At 55.1% G+C, this 27,728-nt stretch overlaps 2 protein-coding genes across 12 annotated transcripts; both read left to right on the forward strand.

Moving 5' to 3' along the window:
* The first annotated feature begins 1,252 nt into the window (after positions 1 to 1,252).
* On the forward strand, positions 1,253 to 11,063 carry PAOX (polyamine oxidase). Its single transcript, XM_046650922.1, has 7 exons — positions 1,253 to 1,507; positions 2,035 to 2,521; positions 3,540 to 3,739; positions 4,878 to 5,130; positions 7,427 to 7,539; positions 8,068 to 8,225; positions 10,661 to 11,063. The coding sequence occupies exons 1-7, from the start codon at positions 1,324 to 1,326 to the stop codon at positions 10,802 to 10,804; spliced, it is 1,539 nt and encodes a 512-aa protein (XP_046506878.1). The 5' UTR covers positions 1,253 to 1,323; the 3' UTR covers positions 10,805 to 11,063.
* Positions 11,064 to 13,164: 2,101 nt separating this feature from the next.
* MTG1 (mitochondrial ribosome associated GTPase 1) lies at positions 13,165 to 27,695 on the forward strand. Of its 11 annotated transcripts, none has more exons than XM_046653980.1 (12): positions 13,350 to 13,400; positions 14,025 to 14,594; positions 16,757 to 16,861; positions 18,919 to 18,999; positions 19,485 to 19,541; positions 19,902 to 19,992; positions 21,546 to 21,625; positions 22,471 to 22,567; positions 22,968 to 23,049; positions 24,742 to 24,993; positions 26,805 to 26,917; positions 27,151 to 27,695. In XM_046653980.1, exons 3-12 carry the CDS (start codon positions 16,832 to 16,834, stop codon positions 27,312 to 27,314), a joined length of 1,047 nt encoding a protein of 348 aa, XP_046509936.1. In that variant the 5' UTR covers positions 13,350 to 13,400; positions 14,025 to 14,594; positions 16,757 to 16,831; the 3' UTR covers positions 27,315 to 27,695. The 11 variants fall into 11 exon arrangements, with proteins under 11 accessions (XP_046509937.1, XP_046509936.1, XP_046509934.1 ...); XM_046653978.1 differs by lacking the exon at positions 13,350 to 13,400 and adding an exon at positions 13,413 to 13,910 and having other exon boundaries at positions 14,025 to 14,089; XM_046653981.1 differs by lacking the exon at positions 24,742 to 24,993 and having other exon boundaries at positions 13,165 to 13,400; positions 14,025 to 14,089; positions 21,564 to 21,625.
* Positions 27,696 to 27,728: the final 33 nt, after the last annotated feature.

Raw genomic sequence — 27,728 nt, forward strand, 5'->3', positions numbered from 1 at the left:
TCGGGTCCTGGGCTTGGACTTATACACGGCAGCTCATCAAGACATGCTGTGGCGCCGTCCCACATGGAAGAACTAGAATGGCTTACAAGTATGATATACAACTATGTGCTGGGACTTTGGGGTGAAAAAAACAAGAGGAGAATTGGGAGCAGATGTTAGCTCAGGGCCAATCTTCCCAAAAAAGCAGGAAAAAAAAAATGGACTTAGGGGGCCAGAAGCGAGAGTTCCCAGCAGCACCACTTGAGGTCAATTACAGGAAAGACAGTTACTTACAGATCCCAGGAGAAGTCGTCAACAGGAAAGAATCATCAATTACAGGGAGAAATGTCCATTGCATCCCAAACAGAAATCAATGACCCAGCAACTCAGCCAATGAGAAACCATCACTGCGGGAACTCTGACGGACTTCTGTTCAAAATAACCCCTCCCAAGTTTCTCCTTTTTGTCCATGAACTAACGTTCCTCTCCTTGTTTGTTGGATTTGCATGTGGTTCACCATAGCACGTGCATCCCGAATTGCAATTCTTCAGTTACTAGCAAATAAACTCGTTTTGCTGGTAAAATAACTGGCTGTTTTATTTTGAAGGTTGACAAGTACCTCGTGTGCATCACGTCCTTTGGTTATGTAGACATGTGACTACACATACACACATACATACCCCCACATACACAAGTATACACACTACGGAGCACACTGTCATCCCCTGGAGGCTGCCTCACACAGCCACTTTGGACATATTAAGCTCTCCCCCGTCCCACCCCGACACCACAGCAACCACCAGACCGCTCCTCGGACTTCCATCCATGGGCTCCATGGGGTCCCAAGGTGAAGGCGCTCGCCCGCTTATCTGAGGCAGGAGGGAGGCGCCTCCTCCGCTTTCTGGTCGCCGTCCCCACGCCGCCTTTGGAAGGAAAAACGACACGCCTGGCCGGCCTGCCCGATTCTCCCTCCGTCGGGACACTTGCCCACACCGCCTGGCAGAGGGGTACACACACCGACCCCTCCCCGCTTGCCCTCGCCCTCCCGGGGGCGTCCGCTGAGCCCGCAGAACTCCGCCACCATCCTGGGCCCTGGGCTGCGCCTCCAGGGGAAGCCCCAAGCCGGACCCAGGGGGGCGCGCGGAGCCGGGAGGGGCTGACGCGGAGGCCGGCTCCGCCCCGCATCCCTCGCTCCACCTCTCGTCCTTCTCCCCGCGCCTCCTCCCCGAGCCTCTCGCTCCGCCTCCCGCGCCCCCGCCCCGCGCCCGGCCCGCCTCCCGCCTCCTCGGTGCGCTCCTCACCTCCTAGCTGTGGGGACGCGCGGCGACCGTCCCGGCCGGCGCGATGGAGCCAAGCGGCGGCAGCGTGGAGGCCCCGGGCCGCGGCCCGCGGGTGCTGGTGGTGGGCGGCGGCATCGCGGGGCTGGGCGCGGTGCAGAGACTTTGCCGCCACCCGGCCTCCCCGCACCTTCGGGTCCTGGAGGCCACGGCCCGCGCCGGCGGCCGCATCCGCTCCGAGCGCAGCTTCGGTAACGGCCTCTCCCGGAACTCCTTCGCGGAACCCCTTCCTGGCACTACTTCCCGGAGCCCAACCGGTGCTGCCCGAGCTCTGCCGTCTCCTGGCCCGGCCTGCGCCCGGGTTAACCCTGAGTCAGTCTCTGCCCCACCGCTCTTAACCAGCAGAAGTTCACTGGTCCCCGAAGCTCAGCTGCCCGCAGTTAGCAGGGCCCGCCCCTCCGGGGAAGGGGAGCTGTGGCTGTACACAGTTGCCCCTGCTCCACCCCTGCAGGTAGCTCTCCATTCAGGTCTCCCGGGCCGTCTCCCCACGTGTCCTCCTAAGGCAGGCGCAGGCCCCTACTCCTGCTCAGGTGTTCCCTTAGCCCGGATCTTACCAGGCCCCCCTGCCTGAGGGACTGTGGTCCTCAGGGACCAGATGGCCCTGGCGCGGGTTTTCAGAGCGTATTTGGGAAGGGCAGGGCTGAGTGTGGTCCAGAAGGCTCAGGGCTGCCATTTGTGGGGAGAGAATCTCAAGGTGGCATTTCCTGTCCCCTCCCAGGTGGCGTGGTGGAGGTGGGCGCCCACTGGATCCATGGGCCCTCCCAGGGCAACCCTGTCTTCCAGCTGGCTGCCAAGTACGGGCTACTGGGGGAGAAGGAGCTGTCCGAGGAAAACCAGCTGGTGGAGACCAGGGGTCACGTGGGCCTGCCCTCTGTGTCCTTTGCCAGCTCTGGGAGAACTGTGAGCCTTGAGCTGGTGGTGGAGTTGGCCACTCTGTTCCATGGCCTCATAGACCGGGCCCAGGAGTTCCTGCATGCAGCCGAGACTCCAGTCCCCAGTGTCGGGGAGTACCTCAAGCAGGAGGTCAGCCGGCACATGGCCCGCTGGGCAGAGGATGAGGAGACCAAGAAGCTCAAGCTGGCTGTGCTGAACAGCTTCTTCAATGTGGAATGCTGTGTGAGCGGGACCCACAGCATGGACCTGGTGGCCCTTGCGCCCTTCGGAGAGTACACTGTGCTGCCCGGGCTAGACTGCACCTTTCCTGGGTATGTGTGTGATGCTGCACCCAGTCAGCCCACCGTGTGCACGGAGTCCTTCCCTGCACACAGGGGGACCCTCCGTGTGCCCCAGACGCCCCCATCCACTGCAGGCCCCCTACATGCTCACAGGCCTCCTCCATGCACCCAGGTCCTCTCCATGCACCCTGACCACCCTCCATGCACCCCGACCTCCCTCCATGCACCCTGACCCCCCTCCATGCACCCCAGGCCCCCTCCAGGTACCCCAACCTCTCACCATGCACCCCGACCTCCCTCCATGCACCCTGACCCCCTTCCATGCACTCCGACCTCCCTCTACGCATCCAGGCCCCGCCATGCACCTCAGACCCTCTCCATGCATCCCAGGCCCCCTCCATGCACCCCGGAGGTCCATTGATCTCAGGTCAAGCTTTGGGAGGCAGGGGAGAGGTGGGAGGGAATCAGGGCCTTTTGTCTTCCCTGTTTTAGAGAGATTGGTTGGTTGTTTCTCTAGTTTGGCTAATTTTAGAAAAAGAAAAGAATTATTTTCAAGAAAAAGTGATTAAAAGAAGGGAATGCACCTCATAATGCTTTCTTCCTCTCTTGGTTCCGAGGCCTCTTATGTGCTAAGCATGTCAACCTCAGATATGGGAAGGCAGGCCCTCTCCTGTGGCTGGCAGCTGTCCCCTCACTGGCACTGTCTAATGGGCTCTACCGGGTGCCCCCCTGGTGTGGTCACTCCAGGCTCCTGCACAGGGGCAGGCACTTGTGACTCAGGAAGCGCTCGGAACTGGAGTGCCGGGCGGTGAGGAGGGGGCCCTGATCACCTTGGGAGCTTTGGTCCATTAGCTCTTTTAATCCTCCTGTTAGCCCTGGAGGCAGGAGGCAGGTGTTCAAATTCCCGTGGTCGACTCAGGAAACCACAGGGGGAGCCCACTCCCTTCTTGCCCTCCTTCCCAGTGCGCCTCCTGTGGCTGAGCACAGCCGGAGGGCCTATTTCAGTGTCTTGTTCTCTGAACAGTGCCAACAACTTTGTCTCTCCCAGGGGCTACCAAGGACTCACAAACCACATAATGGCCTCCCTACCCAGGGACATGATGGTTTTTAACAAGCCCGTGAAGACTATTCACTGGAGTGGGTCCTTCCAGGAAGCCGCGTCCCCCGGGGAGAGGTTTCCAGTGTTGGTGGAGTGCGAGGACGGAGCCCGCTTCCCAGCGCATCACGTCCTGGTCACCGTGCCCTTAGGCAAGTCTATCTTTCGTGTCAGGTTTTCCTCCCGTCCTCATTCCAAGGGCCCCTGGCCTCTGGCTTCCTTCTCCCTCAGTTGGTTCTGGGGCGTTGCTTGGCCACTAAGCTTACATTCTCCTCTAAGTCTGGGAGCACATTGTTCTGTTGTGTTTTGTGGCAGTTGCGTGCTTTGGAATGAAGTTTCACACTAAGAGAAAACCTAGGTCAGTGTCCTGCTCCTTTGGAGGTAATTTATGGAAAGGTGGGGCTGCCTCCGGAGGGTCTCCAAACTGTGCTTTCTTGGAGGCGGGAGAGGGCAAGAGCCCGGTCTCAAGGTTAGGTCTTGGCGGAAATCGAGGAAGGAGTCATGTGTACAAGCCTATTTAACTCTAGATCTGAGACTTTAGACAGAGGTCTTTGAGTAGGGGATGGCACTTTGATGAAGGATGGGGAAGGCTGAAAGCCATGTTATGCCTGTGTTACCTTATTGCCCCTCAGGCAGCCTGGGAATGCATCTGTCCACATCCCCTGCCTGACAAATGAGAATAGCGATAAGTCGCTTAATGGCTCAAGTTCACAAAGCTGGACAGACAGGGACTGCTGTGGAGGGCATGGTGAGCCCTCCATGGACCCCAAGCCTCATGCCATGGAGCCTCATTTCCTGTTGGGCTGTTCATCCTTTTCTGCCTGATACTCGAGATATCTGTGTCGCAAGGAGATTGGCATGAGCTGCGCAGATTTCATCCCATTGTTTGACTTTGGACTAGGTTTATCTTTTTTCCGTACAGATTAATGTTTATGTAGCTTCTAGATAAAGTCTGTATATTTCAGTGCTACCCCAAACTGTCCTGAGCAGTGTGGCCTGCGGAGGGTGGAGGCGGAGGACTCAGGAGCCAGAAACGGTCTCTACAGAGCAGTTTGCGTGGGGTGTTCGCATTGTCCTTGACTGACCATGTGGCCCCGTGGCTTTCATGTCCCTTTACAGTGGTGCTGGTCACCTGAGGCTGAGTTCCGACAGTGGGTCCCTACTGGACAGCGTGTGTTTAGAGGCGTCTGTCTCTGACTCCTCTGACAGGGGTCTGGGCGGGTCCCTGTTGCTGTCGATTCCAGTTTAAGAGATTTATGTGGTGTCAGTTGATCCATTCATGAATTCCAGGTTTCCTTAAAGAGCACCTGGACACCTTCTTTGAGCCTCCACTGCCTGCTGAGAAGGCAGAAGCGATCAGGAAAATCGGCTTTGGGACCAACAATAAAATCTTCTTGGAGTTTGAGGAGCCCTTCTGGGAGCCGGACTGCCAGCACATCCAGGTGGTGTGGGAGGACACATCGCCCCTGGAGGACACTGCCCGTGAGCTGCCGGCCACCTGGTTCAAGAAGCTTATTGGGTTTTTTGTCCTGCCTTCCTTCGGGTATGTATGCCCTCAGGTTTCTCTGAGGAAGCCTCAGGTGTGATCTCTGAGTGGGGGCTGGTTCATGGGCCTTGGTTTGGTTGAGGACCTAGCAGTGTGTCAGTTTACCGCGAGGTGTTTCTGGAGGGTTTCATGGGTGGGGACCCCAAGGGCACCCACAGCACTGGTGACAGACACCTTGGGCCTGACCCCTGTAAGGACAGACAGAAGCTTCCTGTGTGCAACCTGTTGGCATCTGTGGGGCCAAGAATGTGCGGTGGACCAGAAGGTGTGTTCAGTTGTGAGGAGGTATCCACTGAAATTCTCACGAAGCTGGGCTGGTAGGTTGCAGAAGAAATTGGAAACAGGGATGTTTCTATAACCAGGAGACAATACTTGAACCCAATGCAATCATTGGACAGAACATCCTTATAAGTCGTGGACTCACAGACCCATAAATGGAAGGCTAATTATATGGCCCAGCTATTCAGCATGAATAAAGTGGCGTGTGGGCTTGGTGCTGACTCAGACAGCAAGACCACGTGCACCTTAGGGAGGGAGGGACTGATCTTCCCAGCAAGAGTAAGACACAGCGTGTTGTGGTCAGTTGACAGATGTGACTCCAGGTTTCTGTGCAGAGATGTGGCAGGATTGGGACCATGTTGGCTGCCTGGAGGACTCAGGATGAGAAGGGAGGTGCGATGGGCTTGCCAGAGCGCTCGTCCCCAGCACCGCGAGAGCAGGATGGCTGGGGCTGTCTCGCCTGCTCCTTCAGCCCGTGGATGGGGCCCCATGTGTCTCCTTTGCACTGAAGGTAGAGCTGGCATCCAGGGGTTTGGAGACATGCCTAGGGTGTCGGGTGGGCAGTGGAGCGGTGACCGGGTGTGCTCGGCCACCTGCTCCAGGCCCAGCTCTGCAACCTCTGCTCTGTGCACAGGATGTTGGTGGGGACGACGGTCCCAGGAACACTGGGCACCCTTGTGGGACACTGTGGCCCGGGGCAGTGGCTCTCACACTTTTTGGTCTCAGGACCCTCTTTTATAGTCTTAAAAATTATTGAGGATCCCACAAAGCTTTTGTTTATGTGCATTGTATCTGTACATTCACCACGTTAGAAATTAAAACTGAGAAATTTAAAGACATTTATTCTTTAAAATGATAGTAAACCTATTCTGTGTTGGCATAAATAACATTTGTAGTGAAAAATAACTATGTTTCTAAAACAAAATACACTGAGGAGAGTGGCAGTGTCGTGACTTTCTGCAGAGCTCTGTGACGTCTGGCTTTGGGGAAGACGGCTGCATTCTCACGGCTGCTCCTGCATTCTGGTCGAAGTACATGAAGTGTATGTGTGGTTGGGAAAAGGAGTAGTATTTAAATACTGTAGTTTTCAGATAATTGTGGGTATTGTTTGATATTTCACCAAAACTCAAGAAGTGGTAGTTTCTTAAAGGTGGAATGTGGAGTCTGAGCCACATCAGTGCGTGTCGGAACGTCGTTAACACGCAGATCCCTCTGTCCATCTCACACTTTGAGTAGATCTCTTGCCCATCCGTATTTTGGTCACTTGGAAAATAATGGTTCATGCAGTCTTCCAAATGTTGATACAGTTCATTGTACAATATCAAAAAATTACATTAATAATACCACCACTGATCTCGGAAAAGTCTCTCAGTATTGGGACCCCATCGAGCTGCTGGTGGCTGATAACAGGTTTTCTGAAATTCTCACTTTTGCTGGAGAGCTTAAATTGTGTCACGAGCAATGAGTCCTCGTGGTAGTTTTCCATACGATGGACACACTTTGGTCATTTTCGAGACAGTGTCTGCCAGACCCGGAGCCGGAACCCCGCAGCCCGGCCGGCCGTTGTCTTTCCAGGGAGATGGTGTCTGAGCGGCCATTCGCAGAGGAGCTTCCTGCCCCTTCTTATCCCATCACATGGAATGTCGGTTAACAACCTAATGCTCCCTCAGGGACCTTCTCAACCGATGCTGGCATCTTTACTGCATGTCTGTGGCGGAAAGAACACCGTGTTTGCTGTATGGTTTGTGTCGTGGCCTCGATTCTGCTGACGGACAGCAGCTCACCCGTCAGTACAAATGCTGACAAGTGGACACGGCAAATGTCCTCTTGGTGTTAGGAAGAGGGTTCTGTCCTCGCAGATCCCCTGGGTCTCGGGGCCCACACTTGCAGAACTGCTGACCTGGGTGGTGTTGGGAGCTCCCTGCATGTCACTGGGTCTTTACCCAGAGACCCGGGTGACTGGGGGAGAGCTGGGCGGGAACGTGGCCGTTGCAGTGGTGTTCTCTCCACGCAGGTCTTCCCATGTCCTCTGCGGGTTCATCGCTGGGCTCGAGTCCGAGTTCATGGAGACTCTGTCGGATGAGGAGCTGCTTCGGTCTCTGACCCAAGTGCTTCGCAGGGTGACAGGTACTGAGCACGTGTGGCCACGGCACCACCTCGTGCTCCTTGCTGGCCAATCTCGAAACAGGAACCCAACCTTTCCTAGCAGAGAAGAGCTGAGTTTGGCTCTGAACCTCCGGGGACTTTCCTTCCTTATATTGGGGGTCGCTGAGAGTTCTTGTCTTTGGGGAACTGAAATGGCTTTGCTAACACTTTGAAATTCTCTTTTCTAAACTCTGCCACCAAAATAGATGTGGCTTTTCTGAGAGCTTCACAGATGAAGCAACTTCTGCTCAGGAGAGCACAGTGGCACCCTGGGTCATGCGCGGTCACTCAGCACTCAGCCCCCAGGTGGTGCTCCCTGTTGGGGAGGCTGCCTCTCAGGGTGTTCCCAGTCGAGTGGAGGGGACGAGAGCCTCTTATTCATACCCTCCATGGCTTGGTTTTCTTCCCGGTAGCTCTTTTCATTTTAAACTGCTCAGACTTTATGATGAAAGACCAGCTGCAGACATGGACAGGAGGACTGGGTTAACATGTGGCCTCTCTGTGGTTCAGGAAACCCGCAGCTCCCGGCACCCAGGAGCGTGCTGAGGTCACGCTGGCACAGTGCCCCATACACCAGGGGCTCCTACAGCTATGTGGCCGTGGGCAGTACCGGGGACGACATTGACCTGCTGGCTCAGCCCCTCCCTATGGACGGCAAGGAGGCCCAGGTATGGTGATTCTTGAGAATAATTGTAAAATATTATTCTTTTCAGAATTATACATACACATAGCTTAAAGCGCCAGAGCTTTCTACAGTGCTGGCTAAGAAAATAAAACGAGTCACAGTGGCTGCTGGAGGGCACCCCCAGCGCCTGCTGCCTGCTCTTCAGCTGGGTCTGGTCTCTGCACTGACCATGACTCTGAAGGACACTGCTGTGCTACCACTTTTTACAAACAGCTACTTTTGGAAAACTCAGATGTACAGAGAAGTGGGCGGAGCCGCTGGCTGAGGTCCAGCTTCATGGCTGCCTCCCCACGTCTCTCCCGCACCTGTGGTTATGAGCACGTCCACAGGGGACTGCGCTTTATCTGCACGTGGGTCAGTGAACGTGCCTGAAAGATAAAGGACACCCTCTTAAGATGTGTAACTAGAGTCCTGTCATCACGCTTAAAATTCACAACTTGGCTAAAGAGGAACATATTCCCAACCCGTGGCGCTCAGTCTCCAGGGGCTCTTTTGGTTGGCTTGTTCGATGACATCCCTCCCTGGGCTTTCAGGTGAGGTGTCACCGATCGACTCCTCACTGTGGCAGCTGAGGTTTGAACGTTCTCCCGCCTCTGCCCACCAGCTTGCCCATCTCTCGTCCTCCCTGGGTGGGAGGGGATGACTTTGGGGAGGCCGCTGGGCAGTGTGCACAAAGTCTTTGCTCCAGGGCCATCCACACCGGAGCTGCCAGCGGCCAGGGTTTTTTCTGCCTGTTTGTAGATGTGAGTGTGGGTGTGTCTGTGAGTGTGAACCAGTGTGTCTGTGTGGGTGTGTGCGGGGCTCAGTGTTCTGTGTGCTTCTCTGTCTGGGCTCCACTGGTTGTCTCTGTCATCTCTCCTGCCCCTTCCTGTGCACAGGTGTCTGAGCTTCAGCTTCTGGGGGTGCAGCTGGAGCTTGCCCTGCACCTTTCACGCCTGCCAGGCCCTCAACCAGGACCTTCTTCCGCCACCACTGTCCTGGCACTCCCTGTGCCTTGCTCCTGCTCTGGACCCTGCTCTCTGTTTGATGTCATCTCTTGGTTTGCTGCCTTGCTTTGTGAGAGCGTTTATTCCAAAAGCTTCCTTAGAAAGGGGTGCATGGGAGATAAATTCTTAGAGAAAGTTTGCATGCGTGAAAATGGCCTTTTTTCTACCCAAAGTGCAACTTCAGGTGTTCCAATCCTGATTGCTATGTAACTAACTGCCCCAAAACCCAGTGGTGGAAACAACTCCTTTGTTATGCTGACAGATTCTGTAGGTGGGCACAGTAGGATGGCTTGTTTCTGCCCCGTGACACCTGGGGTCTCAGCGGGGAAGACTTGACCACTGGCAGTGACTCGGGGCTGGGGCCGGGTCACCTGAAGTGGCTTCTCTCACGTGGCTGGCCCTGGGCTGGGTGCCTCAAGGGCTGCGCTTGGCTGGGAAGTTGACTGGAGCACCTGCCTTGGCTTCTCTGTGTGGCTAGCTTCCTCAGACCATAGTGGCCTCAGTGCGGTTGCGCTGCTCGTTGCCGCCTGGGGCTTCGGCGCGGACGTCCCAGTGGGGTGAGAAGCCACACTGCCGCCTATCTCCGAGCTAGAGACTCAGCAAGTGCCACTTCTGCCACACTCCACTGGCTGAAGCCGTCACAAGCCTGCCAGACGCAAGGGGGACGCAGACCCCACCTTTCTGTGGGAGCAGTGTCCAAGAATGAGTGCCACGTGAAAGCCCCACATTGCGTCTAAGATCCTGGTTTGAGTCCCGTCCCTCCGGTGAAGACGTTCTTCAGGGTTGTGGTGGGGAAGTGCACAGCCATTCAGGTCCCTTTCCTCCTTGTGTCATCAATGTTCATATCCCTTGGAAGCTCGGGAGAGCGTCAGGCCCCAGGCTAGCTGTTGCTCCCTGGGTCCGCTCTCACTGTGTGCCTCACGCTCCAGCACACGGTCCCTCTTCTCACATCTCCCCTGGGCCATGGCTTCCCTGGGAGCCAAGCACTTGGTCGGCGGGAAATTCTCTTGGATTATGTTATCTTCTGTTGTCTTTTTTTTCTTTTCTCTTTTTCTGGGATTTCTGTTGTTTGGATGTTGGACTGCTGGATTGGTCCTCGAGTGTTCTTATCTTTTCCCTCCCAATTTCCATCTCTTGATTTTCGCTCTGCATTTTGGGTGATGTTCTCCACATTGTCTCCCAAACCGTCTGCAGAGTCTTCCACTTTCGGTCGTGTTTAATCCAGGGGTGCTGCTGTCTGCCGCATCCTCGCTGTCATGCTGCTTTCTGTGGTGCCCGCAGCCAGGCCTGCTCTTGTTTCCTGACCACATCAGGGTGTGGGATTAAGGGAAGAACAAAGCCACACCCACCATCAGCTCTGTAGCCACAAGGGAAAGGTGTATGCCTTGCACTCGACCCTTGGCGCCCGTTCTAACCCTGCCTGTCTTTGCAGCTCCAGATCCTGTTTGCAGGAGAAGCCACACATCGGACGTTTTACTCCACCACGCACGGCGCTCTGCTGTCTGGCTGGAGGGAGGCTGACCGGCTCATTGCTCTGTGGGACCCACAGGTGCAACCACCTGGGACCAAGCTCTGAGCCCTCCCCCTCGAGCTCTGAGCCCAACTCTGCTCCTCCTGTGCCAGGGGGAGGCCGCACCACCCTTTTCCTGACAGACAGTGTTTAGCCTGGCTTGAGATGTGGGGATGTTCACGTAAGCAGGGATCAGCTCTCTCCTGTCTCACGTCTGTCACTGGAGTCCGGCTAGGGCCGAGCTGGAGCTGGGCGCACAGTCTTCCTGGAGAAGGGAGACCTGGGACACTGACGCTGGCAGTGTGCACATAAAGTATTTTAAATCCTCCTGTGTCCAGAGTCATGCTTATGCCTCAGCGCTACAGCACCTGTCCCTTCTGTCTTCATCTTTGCCCAAGTCATCACAGGGCCCTATGTCCCCATGTGCGTGGCCCACCTCCCCTGGGTGCTGTGGCTGCCCTGCGCCCCGGGCATCTTCCAGTGTCCCCGAGTTCTCATTGCTGATGCCTGGACTGCAGCGTAGCTGACAGACCTCCCGTTGTCATTGACAGACGCTTCGTCAGCACCTGCTGTGTGGTGGGATGGGTGAGGGCCAGTGGGTGGGGACACGTGTATGCAGAGCAGCAACTGTCCTGACCTGGGGGCCAGGGCTTTCTGGGGGAAGTGAACAGTGAGGCCTTGAGTGCAGAGGAGCTGGTGGCTGGGTGTGGTGGGGTGAGCGTATCAGGGCGTGCTGGGCGGCGCTGTTGGGGTGAGCTTGTTGGGGCACGCCGGGTGGTTTTGGGGTGAGCGTGTCAGGGTGCCATGGGTGCTATGCTCAGCTGCCCCCATCTTACCTCAGTGCATCCTCAGTGTCCCAGAGAAAGAGTTGCACTGGCCCTGTTTCCCGGCTCAGGAGAGGACAGAATGTCCAGAGGTCAGGTTAGTGATGGCCCAGTCTCACGGCTGACAGGGCAGGGCTGGGGCGTCTTTCCAGAACGGGCCCCGGGGAGGCTGGTGCCACTGCGGGGCAGTGCTCCGGAGAAAGGCGCAGGAGCCACAGAGGCCGGAGCTCCACGCTGCAGGCAGTGGGGCTGCTGGCCTGGTGCCACCTTGAGGTCAGTGGCTCCTGTCCCTCCTGGTATCTCAGGCTGCAGTCTGCATCCTGTTCCAGGTGGGGGACCCTGGCTCCAGGGTGACTGTGTGCATGCTTGGAGGAAGGGCCTCTGGCCAGGTGGTCTGGGCTCCTCTCCTGCCCCACATGGCAGGCTGTCGCCCATGGTGCCGACACTCGCTCCGCCCCAGCACTCCAGCCCAGCAGCTTCTCATCCTTCCCAGCTCCTTTCAAATCACCCCTCCAAGGAGGCTTCCCTGTCCCTGCCCCAGAGTTCTTAAGGTGTGTCCACTGCTTTGTGTCCCTGGAGTGGTTCTGCTTGGGGCACCTGCTGGTCAGACGGCTGTGAGAGAAATTCAGAATTCAGCACGGTTTTATTTTAGTTTATGGTCCTAGGGCTACGAGAGTGCAGCTTCATCAGGTGCAAAGGGCTGTATTGTTGACATCCAAGGTGACATCTCTGTATCCAGAGACAAAGGCACTTGGGACCCAGGCTGCCCTCTGGGTGGGAGGGTGGCTCTGCCGGCAGGGGCTGGGGCCTCACTCGTGTCTGACTGGTCAGAAGGCTCAGGTGGCGTCACTCAGCTGGTCTTGCTGGTCTCGTGTCGGAGGGACTTGTCCCTCATCCCCAGGAACGTTGAGCACTGAGGATCAGGAGGTCCAAGACCAGTGAGACCACAGTAATGATAGTTTTGTGCTAAGAATCCAAACATGCTTGAATTCTAGGAGCTTGTTTCAAGAATTCCATTAGAGTAGCACTCTCATAACCTGATGTGCAGTGGCGTAGCTGCTTAAACGCCTGTTTAAAGTTAAAATTGGACGTCTATCCAGAGAATGGGGGCAGTGAGAATTTCAGACTCATTGTAACAGTAGGTTTAATTTAGCAGAACTGCAGGGTATTTGGAACTGCAGGGTATTTGGAAAGGGTTTGTTTGTTACATTGAAACCTGGAGAACTTGAAAAAAGAAGAGAATGTCATGTTTATAAGATAAATTTAAAATATTTGAAAATTTTAACCAGGTCTGTAAAAAGTGACCAAACAGTGACGGGGGGCTGCTAAGTTTTGTTATACTTTGGATATGCTTAAGGAAGAAGTAGGTTTTTTTAATCTAATGAATGTTAATGTATCTGAATTCCTTAAAAAATCCCGGTGAACTCCGGGCCCCTGAGAACTCCCTGGACTGCGCAGGTCCCTGGTCGGCTCGTAGCCCCGCCCCCGAGTTGTGCCCCCGCCCACTAGGCTCCCAGCCCCACCCTCCACGGCGCCAGGCTCCGCCCCCAACCAGGGGCACCGCCCCCTAGGCTCCGCCCACCGCCCCAGGCAGCGTCGTGCTCACGCTCAGGCCGCGACCTGGAACGCCCGAGAGTCGGAACGGCTGGGCCGGGTCGCGGGCTGGTCGGAGAGGTCCGTCACGGGAGCGTTCCCCCGCGCTGCGCTGCGCTCGGGAAGCGGCGCCATGAGGCTGATCCCGCGCGCGCTGTGCGGCGCCGCCCGGGCCGCCTGGCGGGAGAGCTTCCCCCTGGGCGGCCACGCCGTGGCGCGCTGGTTCCCCGGTCACATGGCCAAGGGTGAGTCCGCGGGGCGCGGGCCGCTGGTCTCGGTCTGGGGCCGGTCCCGTCCGGGCCGCCCGCCGCCGCCCCTTCCAGAAGCCGCCCGTCCCTGACTGTTCCTGCGGGGCTTCAGCCTCGGCCGGGGGCGCAGCTGCTGTCGCCCCCTCATCCGCGCGGTGTCCCCCTCGCCAGCCTTGGGGCCCTTCCTGCTCGCTCGCCCGCGCGGGCCCGGGAGGGCGCGGGGACGACGGGCCGGGGCGGGGTCGCCGCGGGAAGGGCCGCTCTGCGCTCTTGGCTGCAGCGTCGCCGCCACACCGCTGGGAGCCCAGTGGGTTGTCCGTCGCGTTCCCTCCCTTGTAGCCGAGACCGCGATCCAAGCGGGTGTTACAGACTCCCGCGCAGGCGTCCGGCGGTGGAGACGGGAGCTGGCTGTCCCCGTGGCCTGTGCCGCCTCGGGTGGGCCTCCCGCGTCTCTGCACTGACCCGCCGGGGGGTACCAGCTCTCGTGGCTCAGAGCCCCTCGCTCAGGTGCTTTTTCAGGTTGTGCGTGGTGCTGTGTCATTTTTGACGGTTCAACCTAAATCCTTTACTTCTCTAAGGTCATCGACCCCGTCCCTTAGTTGTCCCTCTTCTGTTTTCCAGGGCTGAAGAAGATGCAGAGCAACCTAAAGCTGGTCGACTGTATCATCGAGGTCCATGATGCCCGGATATCCTTTGGTGGTTGTGGTGTGGGATTTATTGTAAGAAATATGTACTTGGGTTTTGCCCCTGTTCCTGCGACAGAGCTCCTGGAACCCTTGGAATTTCTCGAGATGGGAGTGAAAAAGGTGTCTTTTGTTATGTTAATGAGATGACTTTTTGGAAAGGCCCCAGGTCAGTAAGGGTAGGGGCTGCTTGCCACAGGAACGGACCCTGATATCCGGACCCTGATATCCGAGGGTTGGAACTTTCAGTTTTACCCCCTGACCTCTGGGAGGGGATGGGGCTGGAGTCTGAATTGATAGCCAGTGGCCATGATTTAATCAATCGTACCTGTGTAATGAAACCTCCGTTAAAACCCAAAAGGATGGGGTTCGAAGAGCTTCCAAAGGGGTGAACAGGTGGAGATTCTGCACATGGAGATTGGGCTGCACCTGGAGAGGGCATGGAGGCTTGGAGCCCTTTCCCACATGCCTTGCCCTATATGCTCTTCCATTTGGCTATTTCTGAGTTATATCCTTTTATAATAAACTGGTAGTCTAGTAAGTAAAATGTTTTTCTGAGTTTTGTGTGCTGCTCTAGCAAATTAATTGAATTTGAGGAGAGGGTCATGGGGACCCCCAATTTATAGCTAGTTGGTCTGAACGCACAGGTGATCACCTGGACCTGGGATTGGTGTCTGAAGTGGGATGGGAGGTAGTCTTGGGGGACTGAGCCCTTCACCTGTGGGATTCAACTCCATCTCCTGGTTGATAGTGTCAGAATTGAGTTGAATTATAGGTCTCCCAGCCTACTGGGATTAGGTGCAGAGTTGTAGTGGTGCAGGGGAAGCCTTTCTTTCTGAATCAGGCAGAGCTCAAGGAGCAGGAATCATTCCTGGCTTGTCACCTTGTTTCCATCCACCTCCTCCATCTGGTCCCAGCTCTGTTCCAGTCAGCCTCCACAGTGGCCAGCAGCCTCACCTGTCGTTGTTGGCATTTAAAGCAGTGGTTCTCAACCCTCATTACACGTTAGAATTCCCTCGGGAGGCTTTTAAAAATGCTGGTGCCTGGGTGCCTTTCCGGACCAGTTAATTGAAATTTCTGTATGGGGTCCAGGCCTGGTGTGTTTTGAAGCTCTGCATTGATATGTAGGTAGCATCGTTCATCTGCCTGGCATGCCCAAGCCTTCAAACCCAGTCCAGCAGTAGGATTTTGTAGGTGGGATAGGAAACCTTGATTTAAGTGTTCCTGCCCACTGGACTTTCCTCCTGTGCTGGAAGTATGATGCGATGGCCGCGCTTGTTAGCAAGTGTGCTTTTCAGACCCTGTTTGTGTTGTATTGAGCTACGTTTAGATTCTCCGTATATGATGAAGGTGTTGGTTTGAAAGTTGTTATCATTTCTAGGATGGAGAATGAAAAGCCATTTTCATGATTTCAAAAGCTTGTTGGAACTTCTGCAATAAAGTATTGTTTCTTTTTTTCTTCTTTTTTTTTTTTGCTGAGGTAGATTAGTCCTGAGCTAACATCTGTGCCCATCTTCCTCTACTTTATATGTGGATTGCCGCTACAGCATGGCTTAAGAGTGGTATGGGTCTGTGCCTGGGATCTGAACTCATGAATCTGGGCTGCCAAAGCGGAGCACACACACTTAACCACGATGCCATTGGGCTGGCCCCTCAAGTTTCTTTACTGTAGGCTGAATATATCAATTCACACAACATCTCATGCTGGTTGAAAGTTTACTGGCAATCACACGTCTGATTATTCAAGCGTAATAAAACCTGTAGTTATTATTCAGTGTATGTGATGAGAAGACCTCTCTTCTCTTGGTCTCTAGACTTCTTATCTAGGACGTGGCAGGACAGCGGCCTGTGAGGGAGTCTGGGGGCTTTTGTGTTCTGAATCAGCACAGGATCCGTTAACCTCCGAGGGAAGGGTCTGATTTATGGACAGTGCCTTTGTTGTGTGCCTGGACACAGGGCACGCTGGAGGCCTCGGGAATTTCACAGCTGGGGTGGGACAGGAGACGAAGCACCAGGAAGGCTGAGTGCTCAGAGGATAAAGATAAAGGCCTCCACTCCTGCCTGTGCTAGTGCCACAGGAGGTGGGACCCTACATTGAGCCCCGGGGCTTCCTGGCGGAGGGAAGAAGGGCCTGACATGGGAGTCAGGAGGCTGAACCCCCATGACGGTCTCCGTGCGGAGCCCTCGTCGCCTCTGTGGTCTCCAGTGGTGGCAGTGGTGGTTTGAGATATGTTGGTTAGGACTTCTTGAGGGATCAGGTCATTCATTTTGAACTCTGGTACCTTGGCAGCTAAACGAGGATTTAGTTATAAAACCTTCTGAGCTTTGTGTTTTTTTTTTGCCACCACCGTTCCTGTTTGAGAAGCCGTGTGAGAGCCGCAGCCCTGCCTGTCCACCTCTTGTCCACAGGAAGCAGCGCGTGGCCTGCAGGGGCACTGAGGCAGTGGGGAGAGGCGCAGGCCTTCCCCCGAGGGAGGGCAGCACTGGGGGGCGGTTTCACAGCATTGAGGCGGAGCTGGCAGCGGACACTTGCTTTGAGACTGGCTTCTTCCTCTGTGCGTCAGTTCCTTCTAGACCTTCTGGCTGAGGAGCTGCTCTGCATGAGGAGAAAGGCAAACTAAATTACCTGCTGGGAAAGCTCTGAAGGAATTTTTCCCTTAATTCCACCACATCCCACTTTCAGGCCGCAACCCTCTGTTTCAGGAAACCCTCGGGCTTAAGCCTCACTTGCTTGTCCTCAACAAAATGGACTTGGCAGATCTGAAAGAACGGCAGGTGAGGCCCCTCTGCAGACGCCTTCAGCACCAGGGTCGCTGGTGTCTAGAGCCTCACTGGTGCAAACACATGGTGTCAGCACGCCCAGGCAGGCTTGCCTAGCAGACCACACTGTGTTTGCAGAGGGCCGCAGCATGGCTTCTCACACTGGCGCTTCCCTCTAACCTTGAACGTGTGACCCAAATGATCCATATGCATACTCCCAAGGGAAGATGGCTGGGATGTGCCGCCAGAGCCAAGGGCCCCATGTGGTAGCCTCTGGCCCCATGTGGCTGCCAGCACTTGAAATGTGGCTACTGCTGCTGCAAAACTGCCTTTTGCTTTCATTAGTTTAATCTTCAGTGGCCGCATGAGGCTGCTGGCTACACGCCTAGACAGCGCTGGCCTTGAGGTCTCCTGTGATGGCCTCATTTGTCCCCAGCTGTCACTGCTGACCAGATCCACAGCCTCCCAGACCCCTGCCTGTCCTGCGGGCTGCCCTCTGCACACAAAGTGTGATCTGGAAGCTGGAAGACCGGGGGAGGCCCAGAGGAGCTAACGAGGTTCTCCAAAGCCAGGCAGGATTGGGGACACAAGTGACCAAGTACAGGCTGTCCCCTCGTGCTTGGAGGTGAAAGGACATGAGGATCCTGGAAGTGTTTCTCTCTGCTCTGCTTGCTCTGCTGTCACACCCTCGCAGAGAGGGCATCAGAGTCTTGTGCTGTCGCCAGTTGTGCTCAGGTTGTCAGTGCTGAGGGCTGTTCCTTGTGTTGCCCAGTGAGGGTGCATTCAGGTCCCTCAACTGTGGTATGTCTGAGCTACTTAAACCCCAGCCACGAGCCTCCGCCACAGGTTCTAGGGAACAGACGGCGCTAAGGCTGGGAGACTGTTCACTGGGATCGCAGCAGAACGCCCCTCCCCCGCCACCCGCGCCGCCTCATTTGAGTCCCTCCTGCTGTGGGAATGAGGCAGTTCTGTCCTCGGAGAACAAGATGTTCCTGGTTTTCACTGCATTCACAGTCATAGTATTTATTATCACAAACTTTCAGGTGATTTTATTAGTTGAGACTTGAGTTATCAGCAGCTGCTCTGCCCTTCAATGCAGATTTTTGTGGCATGGTGGGCACATCGAAGTGGCCTGACACAGGGACTCAGTGGTGTCCCCTGGTTGGGAGGCAGTCAGAGCTTCTCTGAGGTGCTGCTGCGGCCCAGGTTTTCAAGACTGGAGGAGATGGGAGGCCCTCGTGATGGTCCCCCCGCGTCTGCGTCTGCACAGTGGGGACCCATCCCGTGTGAGTTTGCACACTTCAAAGTGTGGCTTCAAACATGCCTTTGTTGTGGTCTGTATCCTAATCTGCATCATCAAAGAAGATAACCAGAATAGGTAACTGAAACAACTGAATCGATGCATGACTGTTCTGTTTGTTGAAGCATCGATCATATTTAGCTGATCGAATAATACAATACTGGTTTTGAAAAGTGTGATTCACATGCTTTCACTTAATGTGAAGACCACTAAATTCATATTAACCTTAGTTTACTTTTGGGCTTTTAAATTATTACAATTACTTTGTAATTGGATTGGTTTCAACCTTAGTTTAAAGTGGAGTTGATTTTGTGAGAACTAGTCAGGATACACAGGAGTGATGAGATTACTAAATGAAGACCAAATCCGTGTAATTTCTGTGCTGGAAGTGGCTTCAGAATAGCCTAGTTCAGCCTCATTTTTCGTGACAGTCCTGGCATCCTGAGAGGGCATGCTGTGTCTCTGCTGAGCCCTCGCCCCTGGTGGCGCCGCACGAGGCCTAAGGACCAGCTTGACCACCCCTGCCCCAGGGCCCTTGCCTCCTGTCCTCGTGCAAGAGCCAGCTGTCCTCTCGTGTGCCTGTGCTCAGTGCTCTGTGGCCTGTGCCTGCATCTGCCCCTCCTGCTGCTTGGCTCTTCCTGGTCCCCGGATGAGTGGCTCTGAGCCACGAGCACGCCTGGCAGAGCGGAGCCTTCAGCCTCAGATCTTTGGATTTTTGCAAATCACAACACACATGTTTTCATTTAGTATTTAAAATGAAAATGTCTTTCAGAAAATTATACGACACTTAGAAGGAGAAGGCCTGAAAAATGTTATTTTTACCAACTGTGTGAAGGATGAGAATGTCAAGCAGGTGGGCCTCTCTATTTTGTACTATGATGCTTCTGTTTCAATATGTTCAAGGGGTACTATAACTTACTCCGTGCTTTCACAAGGAGCAGAGTTTTGGAGACGACCCACGGATTTTAGGGGGTTTCTGGGGATACTCGTTTCCTGGTGCCGAGAGCACAGTGGGCACGGGGTCAGGCTGTAAAACATTCTGGGCTTAGGAGCAGGAAGAGACTTGGGAGAGTCTGGTGTCTTATTTTTCCCAGTAGTGTGGGGGAATTTCACTGGCTGACGTGCATCTTTGTTGGAAGGTGTTTGCTGTCACGGCTGTCGCCCTCATTTGTGTTAGAGGGTCGAGATGGGGCGCAGATGAACCCCACCATAGGGCAGTGTCAATCCGTGATGTGGACAGAATCCCGATGCTGGAGACTGGCATGTGCCATCTCCAGAAACTGGGGAAGAAGCCAGGTTCCCCTATGAAAGTGCCTGTGTGTGGCTTGTTTGTTGCAGATCATCCCTATGGTCACGGAATTGATTGGGAGCAGCTACCGCTATCACCGAGGAGAGGTTGGTTGGTGGGCCCAGTGCTGGCCGAGGGACAGTCCCTCCTCCTGAGGAGCCTGAGGCTCACCCGCCAAGCAGCAACTGAGCCCCAGGACTACTGGGGCCTCAGCACAAACAGGGGCCTCTCACCTCTGCGCACCGTTGCAGGCACGGAGGAGGGGATGCTGCCTAGCCTGAGGAGCCACCTTGTCCTCCCATTCCCCCAGTAGAAAGGGCCGGCAGCCCTGGCGAGGTGGGCATGGCCTCTGCAGTGAGCCCTGACTCACTTCCTTCCCCTAAGCTGGCCTGGGCTTGTGGGTCCGTTGTGTGGGCCCGGTGGGGGTCTCGGGGGTCTCCTGACTCCCTGCTCTCCCGCCTCTGCAGAGCCTGGAGTACTGCATCATGGTCATCGGGGTCCCCAACGTGGGCAAGTCCTCACTCATCAACTCCCTGCGGAGACAGCACCTCAGGAAAGGTACTGCGGGCACGTGCAGAGGCGGACGCTTTGTCTTCCCTGGCCAGCAGCCCCTCTTAGTGTCGTTCTGAGACGGAACTTCACAGCCCACAGCCCCACAGCTCCTTGGGGTGCCTCTTTCCACCAGAAGGACCCAATTAATGGCCTGACGCTGAGTTGAATGGCAAGACACAGTCATCCTGTTAGACATTTTATGCTTTGTTTGTTCTCTCTCTTAAAATATTGAAAGGTTAAGATATTTAATACGTGGGCGGCTTTACTAAACTTTGGTGATGTCGTCTTTGCATTTGCTTAAGCCCCTTTTGTCCTTGTGCCCAAGCTTTGGGCGGTGGATGGGGTCTGACGGGTCAGGCAGGAGGCCGTCGTGACTCAGGAGAGGGCGTGCTTGTCTTGGCAAGCGGGGGCACCGAAAGGCTTTCCACGCCCGCGTGGGGTCGCGCTGGGAGCCCCACCACCTGCCTGCTTGGTTCATGCTGTTCTCCGACTTGGAGTCTCAGGCACCCACGCCACTTGCTCACTGTGCGTCCACTCTCTCCTCTTCAGTGTTTGAACGTTTAACACCAAGGCTGTCGGCTTCATTCTCCACGTCAGCATGAGTTCTCTAGTAACAAACCCGTTTCCAGGGCGCAGGCTGCGGGCTGTGAACCACGTGGAACCAGCACGTTGCAGGCGGTGTTTCTGGTGCTCGTTGGAGAGTTGTTACAGTCATCTATTTTTTAAGTTTATTTTTCTTTAATTGTGGCTTTAAAGAGAATCACTGATATTAAGTACATTCAGTGATGTGCAACCATCATCCATCTATTTCCAGACTTTTCCATCATCTCAAACTGAAACTCTGTAAACATAACTGCCGACTCCCCCTGCCCCTGCGAGCCTCCAATCTGCCTTCTGTGTCTGGGTCTGTCACGATGTAGTGCTTCATGAGAGTGGAGTCACAGCGTTTGTCCTTGTGTGTAGGCTTATTCCCCTGAGCATCGTGTTCTCCAGGTTCACCCGTGTCGTAGCCTGTGTCAGAATACCCTTCCTTTTTAAGGCTCAGTGACATTCCATTGTATGGATCGACCACATTTCTTGTCTGTTCTTCTGCCAATGGACACATGCGCCCCTTTCCTCGAGCTGATTCTGCAGGGGGGAGAGTCTGCTTGGGACGCACCCTGAGCAGGGTCCCAGAGCAGCCAGTGTTAGAGCACAGGCCAGCAGCTCCGTGGGGAGGTCAGCCCACAGACGGGCCTGTCACGGGCAGTGCTGGGGGGCAGATTCGCAGGATGTGGGCTGGGCCTCGGGGCGCAGGGTCACGTCTGGGAGGGAGGAAGGCGACTATGCTGGAAGGAGCAGCTCTGGTCTGGCCTTCACGGCCCCCAGCAGGTCTTGGGCCCCTTTCCACACACTAGGAGGTACGTTCTGGTGCCTGGCGTGGAGAGTCCCTGCCGTGAGCTGGTTTGGGGCTGAACACTGAATGCAGGCTCACTGGGGCCTTCGTGGGTTTCCCTGTGTTTCATTGCTAATTCTGTGGCTTGTGTGCCGGCCTTGTGTGTTTAATGCACATCCGACAGCCCCCTTCTGTCCTGCAGGAAAAGCTACCAGGGTGGGCGGCGAGCCTGGGATCACCAGGGCTGTGATGTCCAGAATTCAGGTAGGAGTCCTCAGCTCCTGGGCCCAGAGCTGCACTCACGGACACTGCACTTCCTGATGGCTCGTGAGGTGCCCGCCTCTGTCCGTGCTGTCCCTTCCCTTGCTCTGCGTTCTCACTGAGCGCTCACCACAGGCCAGGCACTGCACCAGCTCTGACACCAAACCTATGGGAGGGCACACTTATGCCTCTTTAACAGATGAGGAAACTGAGGCACAGAGGAGTTACATCACTCACCTGAAGTTGCACAGTGGTCAGGGCAGAGCCGAGCTGAGCCTGTTCTCTCAGCCACAGTCCAGCGTCTGCACACATTCCCTTTTCTCCCTGGGAGAAGATGGGGGCCGTGGGCGCCTGTTGCTTTTATTTATTCTTCCAATTAAATGGGGATCAAATGCTATGGGAAGCTAAGAGCTTGGTAAAAACAGTGACACCCCTTAGGGGCTGGCCCCGTGGCCGAGTGGTTAAGTTCGCGCGCTCTGCTGCAGGCGGCCCAGTGTTTCGTCGGTTCGAATCCTGGGTACGGACATGGCACTGCTTGTCAGACCACGCTGAGGCAGCGTCCCACATGCCACAACTAGAGGAACCCACAACGAAGAATACACAACTATGTACCGGGGGGCTTTGGGGAGAAAAAAGGAAAAAATAAAATCTTTAAAAAAACAAACAAACAAACAAACAAAAAAACGAACAAAAAAAACCAGTGACACCCCTTGAGGCAGGTTCCTGGGGCCTCCTTGGAGCCCCAGGAACCCAATATGAGGCTTGAGGGGCTACCCAGCAGAAGGCGCAGTGGGAGGGGCTGCTTTTGGCTTCCTGGGAGCCCATCCCGACACCCTCTGTGTCCACAGGTGTGTGAGCGGCCGCTGATGTTCCTGCTGGACACCCCTGGGGTGCTGGCGCCCCGGATCGAAAGCGTGGAGACAGGCCTAAAGCTGGCCCTGTGTGGTGAGCGGGCTGCACCCTTAGGGCCTACACCGGGCAGGTGGAGACAGGCCTAGAGCTGGCCCTGTGTGGTGAGCAGGCTGCAGTGGGTGGGCTGTGCCTGCCTTTGCCTGGCTGCTGCAGACACTCCCATGGCTGTTGGGAGAGGCTGTCTCAAGCAGCGTCGTACAGTCCTGTCTGACGGCTGACATGTGCCAGGCGTGCTCTGACCCCCCCAACCCTCACAGGTGTTCTTGGAGAGAGTGCCTCTCTTCTCCCAGTTTGCAGAGAGGGCAGAGAGGTCAGGTCAGACAGCCATGGCATGGCTGTCCCTTAGCAGCACCTCTGGCTAAGACCAGGAGGGGCACGCTTGAGGGCACATGCGGGCTGTCTGGGGGTGCTCACCCTTCCTGTCTGTCTGCAGGAACTGTGTTGGACCACCTGGTCGGGGAGGAGACCCTGGCTGACTACCTCCTCTACACCCTCAACCGGCATGAGCTCTTTGGGTGAGTGAGGATGTGGGGCGGGCGGCCCTTCCTCTCTCTCGTCCAGCCTGATGTCGTTAAGAGAAAGCGGCATCGTTGGTATTGAGACCAACAACAGTCTGCACCTCCTGGCTCCTTTACACAGGGAAGGATTCACCCTGAGCCAACATCTTCCTCTTCTTTTCTTTTCCTCCCCAAAGCCCCAGTGCATGGTTGTATATCCTATTTGTAAGTCCTTCTAGTCAACTAACAGACGGGTGATGTGGTTCTGTGACCGGGAAATGAACCCGGGCTGCTGAAGCAGTGAAAGCCCAGAACTTTAACCACCAGGCCATCAGGGCTAGCTCTGTTCCTTCTTTACAGTGTGCAGTCAGAAACATTTCAACACATGGATACATCTGTGACACTGTTAGGCAGTCAAGAAAACCCCTACATTCCTGGTGCTGCTTTGTAACCCCTCTTTGTACCCTTCCTGCCCCTGCCCTGCACCCCGTAGCCACCTGCTCTGTTGTTCTTTGCAGCTTCTGTGCTGGAGTCGTGCAGTGTGTGCTCCATCATTTGGCTTTGTTCCCTCTGCTTGATTGTCTTCAGACTCTTCTGAGTTGTAAGGTGTGTCACCTTGTCATTCCTGTCACTGGCAAGCAGTATTTTGCATACAGATACATGTGGTTTGTTTGTTCTCACCACTGAGTGTGATGTGGGCTGGGGGTGTTGCATCGATGTCCTTTGTCACTTTGAGGACATCAGTCTGGCTAGAAGTTTATCAGTTTTATTGATTTTCCCCTAAGAACCAGCTTTCGGTCACTTCATCATGGCTTTTCATTGACTTTATCATCTTCCTGTTTCTTATTTCACTGTTTACTGTTCAGTCTTTATTATTTCCCTGTTTCTACTTTGCTCACTTTCTCTCTGTTTTTACTATCATTTATTGAGAGAAAGGTATTGAAATCTCCAACTCTAACTGTGGATTTGTCTATTCTTCCTTGCAGTTCTGTCAGTTTTTGCTTCATGTATTTTGAAGCTTTGTTGGGTGTAGAACATTGGGGAGATTGTGTCCTCTTGATGATCTGGTGCCTTTGTCGTATGCAGTGACCTTCATCCTTAGAACACTCTGCTTGGATGTACACCTTCTGTGGTATTTGTATAGCCAGCCTTCTGCTGCTTGGTGTTAATATGGCATATTGTCTTTTATTCTTTTACTTTACTTTTTATTTCTATTCTTCTACTTTGTTTGTGTGGGTATATTTAAAATGTGCTTCTCATAGGCTGCATATAGTTGGGTCTTGTTTCTTATCCAATCTGACAGTTTCTGTCTTTCATTTTAGGTATTTAGATCATTTACATTTAGTGTGATTATTGATGTTAGCTTTACATTCGTCACCCCGCTGTTTGTCCTATGTTCTTTTTCCTCCCTCTCTGTCTCTCTCTGTCTCTCTGGCTGTCTCTCTCTCTTTGGCCTTTTTTAGATTAGTTGGATACTTTTTATGATTCCACTTTCTCCCCTTTGTTAGCTTGTCATCTCTGACTTTGGGAGGAGGTTGCCCTAGGGTTTATAGAGCTCTTTACAGGATATTATAACACATTGCGTGTAGCGTAAGCTGCTTACAGTAGTATATTTCCATTTTTCTCATCCTGACCCTTGGGCTGTTGTCCTGTCTTACTTTTATGTAGTTTATAAACCCCAGATGCGCTCTTCCTGTTTTCTTTGTGCAGATCCCAGTTTGCATCTGATGATGTCTTCCTTTGTCTGAGTACTTGCTTTAACATTCGTTGTCATGCTGGTGACGAAGTCTGGGATTTGCGTGTCTGGAGGTGTCTTGATCTCGCCTTCGTTCTTGGAAGATACCTGCCGTGTGTGTATGCTCCTGGACTGGCAGTCTTGGTCAGCGCTGGATCATCCTCTTCTGCAGTGTCTCGTCTACTGTTCACCCTTCCAGAGTGTGTTTCATGGTGTCCCCTTTGGAGGTTCTGTTTGGGTCATTTTTTTTATATCTTCTGTATCTCTACTTAACTTTGTAACCACATGGAATATTTAATGTCTTTGTCTTGTGATCTAACATCTGGGGCAGTTTCCATTGATTGATTTTCCCTCATGACAAGTCTGTTTTCCTACTGTGCAGGCCTGATAATTTTTGCTTGGATGCTAGGCATTTGGAATTTTGCCTTTTTTGGTAATGGATAATTTTATATTCCTGTAAAAATCCCTGAGTGATGTTCTGGGACAGCTTTTTGGAAACGGATTGGCCCTTTCAGGCCTGTGTGTCTGGATCAGTTCCCACGGAGGCCCCCATCCCGTCCCCAGTGCCCTGTGGGTCATGAGGTTCCATCTGTTCCCGGCTCTGAGCAGTGCTTTCCACTCCCCTCTGTCCTCCTGGGGGGTTCTTTCGGTTCTGTCCTTGGGGAGTTTCCTCTGTCGTGATCCCTCCTCTGCTGAATATCTGAGGGCAGCTCACTGCAGATTTCCAGAATTCTCTTTTTGGACAGCCTGCCCCCTCTGGTTCTCCCACGTGACCTGTAGCCGCCTTGGTCTCCCAGCGCCACTTCTCCAGCCCCCAGTCATCCGGCTCTGCAGGCTCCCTCCTGGCGTCGTGGCCTGAAGCTCTCAGGGTACCGAGTGGGCCACTCCTAGGTCCCTTGTTCACGTTCTTCGTGCCTGACGTATGGTGCCTTGAAAACGTTTGTTTTGTGTATTTTTGCTTGTTTCAGATGGGGTTAAATCCAGTTCTTGTTATCTGTTTTGCATGGAAGTGGAATTTCAAAGGTCACTTTTTGGCTTCATTTTCGTGGGGTTTCAGTTTGGATCTCCACGGTTCCGCGGTGTTTCTGCCGGGTGCAGTGGCCACGAGCTGGCAGGTACAGCTCTTGGGGCGTGTGCTAGCGAGTCCTCCTCAGGCCTGTCGCCTCCTGGGACAGCTTCTCGCGATTGCCAGGACACAGGGACCTGTGGGGCTGCTGTTCTGGGAAGTCTGATTTAGGACCTGCATTCCTCAGGATTCAGATGTCCCCTGAGAGGGGGCTTGACGCTCACGCGGGGCCTGGGCCTGTGTCTGATGGGTGTGTAGCGTGAGGCCAGTCCGAGCCCCTGGCCTCCGTGTGGGGCCATGAGCAGACCCTGCCACTCTGTCTACCGGTCAGGAGGCTCCAAGTGGAGATGTAAGCGACTTGCTGTGTCCCCTGGCAGGCGCGTTGGTCCAGGTGTCCCCGGCTCCCGAGGTTCAGGGAGGGGCTTGTCTGTAGATGACGTTTGTCTTCTTCAGCCACTCGGCCTCAGACGTGCCTGTGCCGGTGCTGGCCTTTCCCATCAGGCCCAGACCCGCATCCTGTGAGGCCGGGGTCCCTGAGAGTCGCTGGGCAGTTCTCAGCAGCGGTGGGGGTGGAGTTAAACCCTGCCGCCACGGGCTACAGAAAATGCTAGTCCGACAGAACTGCCCATTCTCCAGCCAGCTGGACAGAGTGCGGTGATCCTGGCTGTCCTGACCTGCGTCCTCACAGCAAACTGAGCGTGTCTGCTGTGCTGACTGTGGGCCCCGCTGCTGCTCAGAGACGGGTGGATGATGCTTGTGGACAGCCAAGGGCTCTGGTGGGGCGCTGCCCTCAGGGCAGCTGGCCATGGCCACGCAGGACAGATGTCAGCGACTCTGCAGTGGGGCCCCCTGCCCCACGCCCACGCTGTGGTCACTCACGCCCACATGCAGAGCGGTCATTTGTGGAGCCGGGCCTGACCTCGCAGGGGCCTGGCCCTGGCCCACGCTGGCTGACCGGCGGTCTGTGTGCAGGTACGTGCAGCACTACGGCCTGGGCGAGGCCTGTGATGACATCGTGAGTGTGCTGAAGCGCGTGGCCGTGAAACTGGGGAAGACGCAGAAGGTGAAGGTGCTGACAGGCACAGGTGCGACGCGGGCCGGCTGGCGGGTTAGGACACCGTGGGGACATGCGGCAGCCCTGGGAGCAAAGGTCCTGGAGAGGAAGGGGCTCTGTGTGCAGCTGCAGGTGCCGCTCCAGTGCCCGAGCTCCACAGACACCTGCCCAAGGGTCCTTGGTGGGGGGTGGGGAGGGGTGTGTGCAAACCCTGGGCCTGCCCTGTGTGGAGGCCCCTCCCTCACCAGATCCTCCCCTCACCAGGTGACGTGAATGTCATCCAGCCAAACTACCCCGCGGCAGCCCGTGACTTCCTCCGCACCTTCCGCAGTGGGCTGCTTGGCCCGGTGATGCTGGACCGGGACACTCTGCAGAGCCACCCCTCGGCAGGGGCCCAGGGCCACCGCCCTGCTGAGACGGACCCCTGAACTGGCCCAGCCAGCGAGGGCCTCACTCCTGCCCAGTCCTCGGCACCAGAGATGTGTGGTGTCCAGACCTTCGTGGCCAGAGGTCTGAACTCAGGACTCCCTTTCCAGAAGCTCTGTGCTGGTCACTGTACACCAGGTCTCCGCTCCAGGAAGGAGCCAGCTCTCCTGTTGCGCCATGGCTGGGCTAGCTCCTGGGTACGGGGGACTGTGCCTGGGTGTGAACGTCAGGGTGGCCGATGTCCCTGAGTGGTCCCACAGCCTGGCCTGGCAGGGAGGCTGTCTCATGCTCAGTGTCCCTTAAGGAGAACTGATGTCGTCTCAGAAGGAGTTGAAGCTATAATCTGTAATTTTTAAAATTTAAATTAAAAGACCTGTCTGTGCTGTTGGCCCATTCATTGCACCAGGAGCACCTGG

This window comes from Equus quagga, chromosome 2 (assembly GCF_021613505.1).
Source record: "Equus quagga isolate Etosha38 chromosome 2, UCLA_HA_Equagga_1.0, whole genome shotgun sequence".
Taxonomy (NCBI): domain Eukaryota; kingdom Metazoa; phylum Chordata; class Mammalia; order Perissodactyla; family Equidae; genus Equus; species Equus quagga.

Coding starts and splice junctions, on each gene's coding strand:
- PAOX (XM_046650922.1), top strand. CDS start 1,324: ATGGAGCCAAGCGGCGGCAGCGTGGAGGCCCCGGGCCGCGGCCCGCGG. Junction 2,522..3,539: donor CTAGACTGCACCTTTCCTGG/GTATGTGTGTGA, acceptor TGTCTCTCCCAG/GGGCTACCAAGGACTCACAA. Junction 8,226..10,660: donor TGGACGGCAAGGAGGCCCAG/GTATGGTGATTC, acceptor CTGTCTTTGCAG/CTCCAGATCCTGTTTGCAGG.
- MTG1 (XM_046653978.1), top strand. CDS start 14,036: ATGCAGAGCAACCTAAAGCTGGTCGACTGTATCATCGAGGTCCATGAT. Junction 16,862..18,918: donor CAGATCTGAAAGAACGGCAG/GTGAGGCCCCTC, acceptor AATGTCTTTCAG/AAAATTATACGACACTTAGA. Junction 26,918..27,150: donor GAAGGTGCTGACAGGCACAG/GTGCGACGCGGG, acceptor TCCCCTCACCAG/GTGACGTGAATGTCATCCAG.